This window comes from Zingiber officinale, chromosome 1B (genome assembly GCF_018446385.1).
Source record: "Zingiber officinale cultivar Zhangliang chromosome 1B, Zo_v1.1, whole genome shotgun sequence".
Taxonomy (NCBI): Eukaryota; Viridiplantae; Streptophyta; class Magnoliopsida; order Zingiberales; family Zingiberaceae; genus Zingiber; species Zingiber officinale.
Window position 1 is genome coordinate 10089767 of NC_055986.1, and position 11229 is coordinate 10100995.

The following is an 11229-nucleotide window of genomic DNA, read 5'->3' on the forward strand; positions in this document are numbered from 1 at the left end:
GCGGAGGGGGGCACAGCACCAGCCCGATCCAGACGCACAGGTGGACGAGTTCATGCTCGCACTATTTCCAGAGGAAGCCGCACCGGCTCCACCACCACCCCCAGCTCGAGCACCACGACACGCTCCCCGCACTCTAGCCGACCGTATGACCGGACTAGAGAGAGCTATGGCGAGTCTCCAGCAGGAGAACTCTGATTTTCATCGGGACATACGGCGAGAGGTCTCCGAGTTACGAGCCGCCGGGCACACCCGACTGATGGCACTTCTTCGATCCTTGGGATCTGGACCACCCCCTTCATCATCTCAGTAGCTTTAGTGATGACCTACTTCTGTAGCTACACTACTTGTAAAACATTTTGGATTTATCTAGTGGCATTTCAAACTTACATTGAATATGTTCTATCTTAATATGCTAGGATCTTTCAAAAATACTTTCAAAAATGATTTTACCAACTTATAGGTTAAACTTGTTTGAAAACTTTCTATTTTTAGATTTTCAAAAACAGTTTTGGCCTTAGACTAGCTTTCCATCCTTAGAAAGCATGTACCCATAGGACTAGTCTTTGAGCATCTCACCAACACCTTAGGTTTACCTTGCTTGTGTTTGACAAACATAAAAAGGGGTGAGATGCATAGGCCAACTGTCTGGACTTAAGATGCTTATTTCAGTGCATCAACATAAGTCTGGACGTTAAATACAATTCAGACATTAATCAGATTAAAGTTCATCAGTCAAGACAAACACTGACTGGTTATAATTAACTTAATCTGACTAACCAAGTGAAAGCTACTATCTTCTGATAGTCAGTTAGTAGCTAATTGGTTAGACAGCTGGTTAGAGTAAGTATCAAGTTCAGGGGGAGAATAAACTCAAATTTTGTATGTTTGAAAATATTTTTTAAAACCTAACCTATGTTTGAACATTGATTTACAAAAAGTTAAATTTAACTAAGTATTTGAAAAATGTGAAAGTTTAATCCCACATAATTTTCAAACCTGATTTGAAAAATTAACTATTTCCAAAATTAGCCTTAAAAATTAATTTTGACAAAAATTTTATTTCTTGAAAAATTTAATTTTTGCTTTGTTTTAAATCGAAGTTGAAAAAGTTACCTTTTTGAAAATTAAATGTTACTTAAACATAAAAAGTAAATTTGAAAAACCTGGCTTGAAAATTTCTACACGCTTGAAAAGTTAAAATGTTACCGTACTTTAACTTTTCAAAACTCAACTTGTCTACCCAAAGTCAACTTGACAATTTTTTAACTTGGTGTTAAAAATTGCACTTTTATCTTTCAAATTTTGAACCAAACTTAGCTATCTTTCAAAATTTGATTACCTGTTAAAGTAACTCTTCACTATGGTTATTTACCTTTGTTCATTTTTTTTGATGAATGCCAAAGGGGGAGGAGGGTTAGGTGGTTAAGTTAGTTAAGTTAGCTAAACCAATTTGAAAATACAAACTAACAAACTTTACAACCACATAAATGCATGTTGTTTTCTTGCATATGTTTTCACTAACTTAACCAGGTTGTCATTCCATCAAAAAGGGGGAGATTGTTGGTGCGGGTAGCACTAACGGTCTAACCCAGGTTTTGATGAATGACAAATAGGTTAAGTTAGTTGTGTTGTTGTCTGACACTTTGATCAAGTGTGCAGGAAAAGTCGAGCTAGGTCGACGGGCTGACCGGATAGCTGGCGAGAAGTCCAAGCGGGTCGACGGGCTGACCGGACGCTTGGCGAGAAGTCCAGACGGGTCGACGGGCTGACCGGACGTCTGGTAGGTAAGCAAGGTAAGTCACTGGAAGGGAGTGACTGTGAGGACGCGTTCCCGGGAAGGGAACATTAGGCGTCGATCCGGCTTAGATCCATTTCGGATATCTAAGTCGAGATCGTGACTAGATTCCGGTCTCGGAAAGACGGAATCTAAGTCATACTCTTTTTAATTATCTGTTGAACCTTAACTGTGCTGACAATCTGTTTTACAGGATATACATTTGCCTCGGACTAACTTTGTTTTGCAGGAAAATGGAGTTTTCTGGAACAAGGTGGTCCGGGCGCCCGGAGGTCCGGGCGCCTGGAAGGGATCCGGGCGCCCGGAAGGCGAATTTTATCCAGCCAAGTCGTCGCCACGTCGAGCATCTTGGTTTGAGCAGTTACGTCACACTCCAGGCGCCCGGAAGGAATCCAGGCGCCTGGAATAGCATATAAAAGAAGCCCCAGGCAGGAGCTTCAGAAATCAATCAAATCAATCAAGCTGAGAACTCTTCTACTGCTGGTCTTGCTGCTCGATGCTCAGTGCGACGCCAACAAAGCTCCGACACTACGCTCCGTTCTTTTCCCTTTTGTCGGTATTTGTTTTTCAGTTTCATTAGCATTCCCTGTACGGTTCTTTTGTAATTATTATTCCGAATTGCTAGTGATTGCCCAACGAAAGTGGTCAAGGACCACGGGCCTTCGAGTAGGAGTCGTCACAGGCTCCGAACGAAGTAAAACCATTGTGTCTATTTTACTTTTCCGCTGCGCTTAATCTCTTGTTTTTTCGAATCGATATTCACCCCCCCTCTATCGAATCTAACGGTCCTACATGTATCAGATATTGATTAAACTCAGAATGACTACTGATCGAGGTTGATCAGTTGGGAGGGAAAGTCCTGGTGAGTGAAGCCAGGCAAGGGAAATCCAGATGGGTCAAGACATCTGGTGAAAAGTCCAAGCAGGGAGCTTGGCACGGGAAAAGTCCAAGTATGGTGACTTGGCACGGAATGGTCAGAGAGGGCTCGGTAGCTCGTTCTCTGGACCGGACGAAGTCGGAGAGGGCTCGGTAGCTCGTTCTCCGGACTAGGTCAGAGAGGGCTTGGTAGCTCGTTCTCTGGACCGGACGAAGTCAGAGAGGGCTCGGTAGCTCGTTCTCCGGACTAGGTCAGAGAGGGCTCGGTAGCTCGTTCTCTGGACCGGACGAAGTCAGAGAGGGCTCGGTAGCTCATTCTCAGGATCAATCCTAGTATCACATAGGCGTTGGATCGGTCAACAGACTGATCCAGTGAGATTTTGATTGCCTGATTGGTGCACAGACCGATATGATGAAACTAGGTTTGCTGATCGGTCTGGTGACCGATCAGGAAACACTCAGTAGCACACTGAGTGTAATCTGATCGGTCTGTAGACACTGAGTGGAATCTGATCGGTCTGTAGACCGATCAGGAGATGATGTCGCGAGAAGGAAAAAGGCAGGGGATCGGTCTGTGGACCGATCCATATGCACTCTGATCGGTCTGTAGGACCGATCAGGCCATATCCTGATCGGTCTTGGGACCGATCAGGTGACGATCTTAGGAGTGCGAGGAACCGCACTCATTAAGCCCTGATCGGTCTGCAGACCGATCAGACATCAATTCAAAGGTGTGGATCGGTCCGCTGACCGATCCACCACACTGTCTGCACACACTGTCAGGTTCTGCTGGTTTCTGATTCGTTTGAACTAATCAACTTCTGCTGTGAGCTTTATGTGGTGCAGGTTGCAGGTTCCATTCCAGTGCTTAATTTCAAATTAAGCCTCATCAAAGGAATAAGACAGAGCTTACTTTCTTCTGTGTATCACTGCGATGAGGGAAGATTGAGCATCAACGGATACTGATGCTAACAGACTGCAATCTCTGTTCGCGATTAGCTTGACTCCTGTGGGTTGGTTGGAGCTCAGAAGACACCAGCAAGACCAAGGATGATATTGGTGTGAGTTCAGAGAACTAGCTGAGGAGGAAGAGTGATTGGCGATGCTTGTGTTTACAGCAGAGATTCGACGCAGAGTTTCTGCAGCGAAAGAGCAGAGGCATAAGAAGAGAGACGAGGAAGCAAGGAATAGAGCTCTCGGTTGATTGTGTGAAACAAGCTGTGCTGTGCTTTGTGCGCTTTGTGCTTGAAGAGAGGCTGTATTCTTGTGTTCCTGCTTGTGCTTATTCTTCGTTGTTTGTGGCTGTGAGCTTCCTTTGATCATTTCACTTGAGCCACTACTGTAAGTCTTGTGCTTAATTTCTTACTGCTGTTAAAGACTTTGTGGAGAGGTTACTCCACCGAGAAGGAGAATCCTTTAGCCGGATAGCTTCCGGGGTGTGATCTACCGGAAGATCAAGGGATCGTCCACCTTACGGACACGCCGAGGAGTAGGGGCAAGTTATCCCCGAACCTCGTAAATCTCTGAGTTAGTGTGCTGTGTTCTCTTTTTGTTTTAGTCTTCTAATTCCGCTGTGCTAACAAAGTTCTTGAAGAAATTTGTGTTTAGTATTTTTTAAAGAGGCTATTCACCCCCCCTCTAGCCATCTAAGATCCCAACAGTAGGTCCGGCCAATCAGCACGCTCCAAATCTGCGATAAGATGAGTTTTGTCTTCCGGACGTCTGGACCACCATTTTCCAAAAATCCCTTTTCCTGCAAGAAAATGTTAGTCCGAGGCAAAAATAAAAGTTAAACTATCCTGCAAAATAAAAGTTAGCACAATTTATATCAAACAGAGTAGTAATTAGATTTCGTCTCACCGAAACCAGAATCTAGTCACGATCTCAACTTAGATTTCCAAAATGACTCTAAGTTGGATCGACACCTAAGTTCCCTGACCGATAACGCGCCCTCACTAAGTCACTCCCCTCCAGTGACTTACCTTAACTTACCTGCCAGACGTCTGGCCAGCCTGTCGACCCATCTGGGCATTGTGCCAGACATCCGGTCAGCCTTTCGACCAGTCTGAGCTTCGTGCCAGCTATCAGGTCAGTCCGTCGACCTATATGAGCTTCGTGCCAGACATCTGGTCAGCCCGTCGACCAGTTTGGGCTTCGTGCCAGCTATCAGGTTAGCCCGTCGACTTAGATGGATTTCTCCTGCACACTTAGTAAAAGTATTTAGATCACAATGAAACTAACTTAATCTACTTTGTCATTGATCAAAACCTGAGTTAGATTGTTAGTTCTAATCGCACTAATAATCTCTCTCTTTTTGATACAATGATAACCCGAGTTAAGTTAGTGAAAAATATGCAAAAAGTAAGTAGCAATCAAGACGGTTTTTAAGTTAGACTTGATTTTATATATTTTTGTTGCTAACTAACTTAAACCACTTAACCCTCCCCTTTTGACATTCATAACAAATAATATCAAGCATAGACAAAAAAAAATGGTAATGTAAAAGAAAATAACTCTGACAATAGAAAATTTTGATAAAATTTTCATGTTGTCCTGGGGAGTTAAAGCTTTTGAAAAAAATCATTTTTGAAAGATTTTTAAATTTTCAACATTGTTTGATTTTTTCAAAATAGTTAAGTTTTTGAAAATTATCATATATTCAAAAACTAACATTGTATACTTGCCAAAATAACATAGTTTTTAAGTTTACAAATACTTGAAGTGATTTTCTTAAGGTAATTTTTCAAAAACAGTTTTCAAGCATAAGTTTATAAAAGATAATTTTTAAAAATGAATTTGTAAAATTTTACTTTCAAATATAAGTTTGTAAAAGTCAACTTTAAAATTTATTTTCAAAAATAAGTTGGTAAAAGGCAGTTTTAAAATCAATTTTTAAAGACAAATCAATTTTTAGAAATAAGTTTATTTTCAGAAATAAGGTTTTGAAGGTTATTTTCAAAAAAAAAAATTTTGAAAGTTATTTTCAGGAATTAAATTTGCAAAATTAAAGCAAGTTTTAAAACAATTTTCAAAGATGAATTTGCAAAAGTAAACTATTTTAAAATAGTTTGCTAAAGTATTTTCAAGGAAATGAAAAATACTTTTCAAAAGTAACTTTGCAAAAATATTTTCAAATAATAAGTATGAAAATAATTAATCCTCCCCCTGAACCTTACATTAAGATTTTCAAAGTATTTTTTGTTTTTTGTTTTTTTAAAATTGAGGTAGGATTTTCAAAAGAAATTTTAATGAGAAATTTGATAAGGAGAAAAAAATTTAAGGAATTAAAAAAAAACTTAAGGAAATAATTTTTTAAGTTAGAAAAACTTTGATCTCTCCCTGAATTTGATACTCCCCCTAAATTTGATATTCCCTATTAATTTATCTTTCCCCCTTAAGTTAACACTAATGTTTGGGTATGTTAAATTTTAAAGCCTTAACACATTTTCCTAAGTATTTTAGGGGATTTAGTAACACTTAAGTTTATAATGTTTTTATTTACATAAGAATTTCTATATACTTGCTTATATAAGTTTGATTAAAATAAGATTATTTAAATTAATCCTAATAAGTTAAGATTTGTTACTAACTCAATAATAAATAACTCTATTCAATACTTATTTGATTAAATAACTTAAATTTTATATTAAATGATTGAGTTAACTGATTTAATGAAAGTCTAAGTTATAATATAATTATTTGTTTATTTTTTTTCATCCTTTTATTAGATGTAACTTAAGTAGGATTTTTAAGGTTAGTATTAATTATGAGGTTTAAAGTTATTAAACTACGTTAAGTAATTTTAAGGTTCAGGTAGTCCGATCGACTTTTATATTTCTTTAATGGAGGCTGAGGCACCACATTGAACTGTCAGTTTGTTGGGAAGTCCGACCGCTCGGGAAAACGAACAAAGAATAAGTATTATTCCAGTGTTTATTGGAAGTTGACATTTTATCAAAAAAAACTAAACCCACTCGGGCTTGGAAAAGAAAAGTCCCCAGCTCGGAAAACTTTGGATAATAAAAGTAGTGGAAGAGCTGAGGAGTAAAGGGAATGCTGTGCAGGTGAAAAAGAACCACCACCCCGCACAGTAGCCGAAAGAAGTTCGACACTAGCTGATGATGGGAGACTCAGAAATACTTACATATGGAAGAGAAGAAGGGGTGGATGGGAAATTGCAGACCGGCTATAAAATGATCTCGAAAGAAGGTGATACAGTCGGGCGGCGGAGAATTCGACCGATTGGAAGGAGAAGGAAGGATGACTTTATATTTAGGAGGAAGCTCAAAAGCGGCTTTTAGACTCTCAGCGTCGCCGGCGTGGAACTGGGACTCGGTAGAGGTGTGCCAAGGCCTCGGGATGCCAGCGGGAGGCTGTGATGAACTCGCCATTGCAAAATAAGAAAGAAGGGGAAGGAATGGAGTGGCGGAATGGTCACCGGAACACTGAAATGATGAAAAACTCGAGAACAGGGGAGGACAGACGTCGGAAGACAAAAAAACTCAAAGGTCAGTGCGATAGAGAAGGAGCTTACGAGCAAAAGGTTGACGGAGAAAGGCTATCGGAGGAGAGGTCATCGGAGGAGTAGTAGGAAAAAATCGCCAGAGCACGAAGGAGGCAGCACCAAAGCACGAAGACGAATGCGGAAGAAAGAATCAGCGACGAGCACGGGATTATAAACCCAGGGGTCGGCCGACCTGAGTCGTCCGATCTAGGTCGCGGAAACCCAGGCTAAGATCTCACCGTTGAACTTTAACCGTCAAACGTCACATCACAACGGATATTCGCCTGTCACGTCAGGCGTGTGGCGGTAGTGGGTAGAACACATGGTGCATCGCCACAGGTCGACATTTAATGACAACATGGGAGCGGCTACCTCGCTCGGCCTGACAGCAGGTCTTGACAGTGGCAGAGTGGAACTTCGGTCGAGCGGACAGAGTATCGAGGTTCTGACCGACCGGACATGGCACCAGATCGGCGAATAGCAGGTCGAGCGACCAACTCGCTCGGCCTAGCAGTACAGTACATCAATATCCATCAACATCCTTTTGGGAATTGATACCGCCGACACCGGGCATGGGCTGCCAAAAGATTGTACGGCGAAAGGTTCCACTGTCACTTCAGATATATGCTCGACTCGTTAAGGTACTGTGTCAGGGGCACTTTACCAACAAGTCTTTTCAGGGAATGCTTTGAGAAGCATGCCCACTTTAGGAAGTGTGCACATGCGCTACTGGAGCTCTATATAAAGGGAGATCCAAGTATTGACAGAGGTAGGCGATATTCACTATTTGCGCTACAGTTTTCTTATTACTCCGCTTCATTCTTCATTACCAGTGACTGACTTGAGCGTCGGAGGGCCAATGCCGGGACCTCTTCCTTGACTCGGTACTGACGTAATTTGTGTTGAGGTTCGAGAGGAACCCACAGGAAATCAACATAAGCACCACATTCTCAATTTTCTATTTCTTCAACCTTCGGATAGGATCATAAGCCAATTGAAATAATTTCACAATTTCATTGAGGCGAATTGAGATAAACAGTTAGTGTAGCAAATAATTGAGGGGAATAAAAGCGAGATATTCATGATATTGATATTCTTAAAACAGAGCTTCTTCTTCCTTCGGCATTCATTCATGAAAGAAAGAAAATAAAACAGAGACTTCCTCTTCTATTGTGGCGCGGGCAACCAGTTACGTGCTCGTCGACCACACCACAGGACCGTACACCACCGCCTGCCCGTTGATTTGGAGAATGAGCACGTAATCTCCCTCCCCGGCCGTCCTCTTGCTGCTCCACACCGCCTTGAGGTCGTGGTCGCCGACGAGGGCGAGCTGCCCCCTGTGGTCGAGCCTTGCGAAGCAATGGACACCTCTCCCTGCCGTCGCGCTCTGCCAGACCGCGCCAGTCCCTGCCTTGTTCAATACCAGGTTGCAGTCCGCCTCCACCCTGAACGTGTAGTCCCTGCTGGCTAGCTCCGCCCCCGCGCTTATGCTCTGGCCGGAGAACATCAAGTTCCTCACCGCGGCCGCTCCCTCCGACGAGGCCACCTCCGCGTCCGAGGTGCGGACGTTCAAATCCGGAGTCGCCCACAGAGCCGGGCCATAGACGGCCACCTCCCCGTCAGGCCGGAGCACGGCCGCATACTTTCCCTTCTTAGAGCCAGGGGAGCTCCACACCGTAGCTCCGGCGCTGGTGATGGTCAGCGCGCCGTGGTTGCTGAGCGAGAGGGTGCAGTTCGCGCCTGCGCCGTGGGTGTCCGACTGGAAGCCGCGGCCGAAGTTGTAGAGGACAAGGTTGCAGTCATCTTGCATGACGAAGGCGTTGCGGCCGTAGGAGAGCTGGCCGTCGGTGGGCAGGACATCGCCGGTGAGGAGGATGTTGCCCTCGTTGGCCGAGGAAAGGGCAGCGAGATGAAACAGAGCGGCGGACGCAATGACGAGAAAAGCCGGGGCTTGCATTTTCGCAAACAGAAGGAAGGCACAGCCTACTCACTGCCTACCTCTTCAATGGCGCGACAGGTGTTAACTATTTATCGCACAGCAAATGGATAATTTTGAAGAAAAATATTCTTTTTTTAAAAAACAATAATAATATCTAAAATTCTAAAATCATCGAAATATTCTTGTTCCTCTCGCTGCTTAATTCTCACAGTATACGTCAACGTTGGTGGCTAAGGTCCACCTAAGGAGGCATGGAAGAAATCTATTGATGGCGATGAGGACAAAGGCGACAGCTAATGAGGCCTGAGTGGGGAAACTGGGAGCAGAGAAAGGCACTAAAACTGCATGCGCTATTTTTGAACCGTGTTTCACGGGTTCATGTCGGTGGCTTTGATACGAGACCATTGGTCCATAAAAAATAGTAGATCAAAAATAATTTATTTTTAATTATGATTTAATCGTAATTATAATCTGATTATATTTAGTTGTAATTTTTTTTTAAATTCATCATCCCATTAAATTATAATATGAGTTAGAATGGACGATCAAAGATCATTTGAAGATAGTCGGAAGTGCCTAGTAGGGACGGTGAATCTAAAAAGAGATCATACTATATTTAATTACGATCTGATCATAATTAATAGTGATATATCCTCTGATCTATTTTTTTATGAATCAAGAGATCTACTTAATACGGGATAATTGAGACAGATGAAAATAAAAAAATTATAAAAAAATATATTTAAGAATAGATATATAAATTCATCACTTTACGTATTTATTTTTTAAAATTCTTTTTTTATATCATTTTTCTTATCTAAAATTACACTGTAAACTTTTTCTTATCTAAAATTACAATGTAAACTAATTGCAAAGTAATTTATAAAAAATTAAAAGTGTAATCAAACTAAACTAAGTTGAGCCGAGCTAAGCCGAATATTAAGAAATTCAAGCTCAGCTCTGTTGTTTTTTTTCCCCAGCTCGAGCTTGGTTGAAGTTCCATTCCACTTTTAATTCTTAAAATTGAGTGGGTTTGTAATGAAATTAAATAATTAACGAAGGAGTACTCCAGCTCAGAGCTCGTTTAAAAATTATACCACTGAGTGGGTTTGTAATGAAATTAACGAAGGACTCCAGCTCTGAGCTCGTTTAAAAATTATACCATTGAGTGGGTTTATAATGAAATTAAATAATTAACGAAGGACTCCAGCTCAGAGCTCGTTTAAAAATTATAGCAGCTATTTTATAAAGAAAGATATAAGAAAACGACAATTTCCTAAACCTCAAGCTGGCTTTGCATATTATCCAAAAAGCGTACGTATCCATTTTTGAATGGATCAAATCACATATTTTTTCCATTCTCTCTCGTAATACCGTCTCTTTCTTATTATTATTCATCGTCAACCTATCTGAAAGCACGAAACTGAATATCGTACTTTGTAAAATAAAATTAAAATTAGAGAGGGTCCCTGACGTTAATCTTTCAATATTCAAGTTAGAAACAGGGGAGAAAAATAATAAATACTCACGATAAAGATTTGCTTGCCTTTTTTCATATCTGGCGCCCTCTTTTTTATACCTTTTCTGATCCTTCATCTTTCTATGCTTAATGATATTAATTACCGACAGAAAATATCTTTATCTTGATATCTTCTTATTTAATGATAGATGTAGTGTTCTATTTGATTTTCTCTTTTCTTTATTAATTATCAATTTTATTACTTTATTAAGCATATAATGTCAACACCATTCTTCGAGTCGAACGAGTGGCCCGCTCGGCTCAAGATCTTGGTCCGCGTAGCTTGTTCTCCTCTCGACCGGACCAATTATACTTTTTACTCGGATGGCCGATCGGGCAACGATCCCTCCGATCAGCCGATAAACCTCTCTCGCTTGGATGGTGCAAATCCTTAAATCCTGATGTTGATCGCCTTAATTTTGACCTACACCGTGACAATTGACTCATACCAAGTAAACTCTTTCTTATAGTCGCATCACATCCGAACAAAAAAGACTCCAAAACACTTTATTTTTTTTACTAAAAAAACTTAATCTCTCTGCCCTTCTCTTTCATAACCATCTTGATGAGTTTCCTCCATTGTCCCCTTCGCCTCT

The 11229-nt window shown here is 41.2% G+C and overlaps 1 protein-coding gene across 1 annotated transcript; it reads right to left on the bottom strand.

Annotated features, from left to right (window-relative positions):
* Positions 1 to 8230: 8230 nt before the first annotated feature.
* LOC122039438 (mannose-specific lectin 3-like) lies at positions 8231 to 9185 on the bottom strand. The gene has a single exon (XM_042599120.1). It carries the CDS (start codon positions 9130 to 9132, stop codon positions 8365 to 8367), a length of 768 nt encoding a protein of 255 aa, XP_042455054.1. The 5' UTR covers positions 9133 to 9185; the 3' UTR covers positions 8231 to 8364.
* Between the last annotated feature and the right edge of the window lie 2044 nt (positions 9186 to 11229).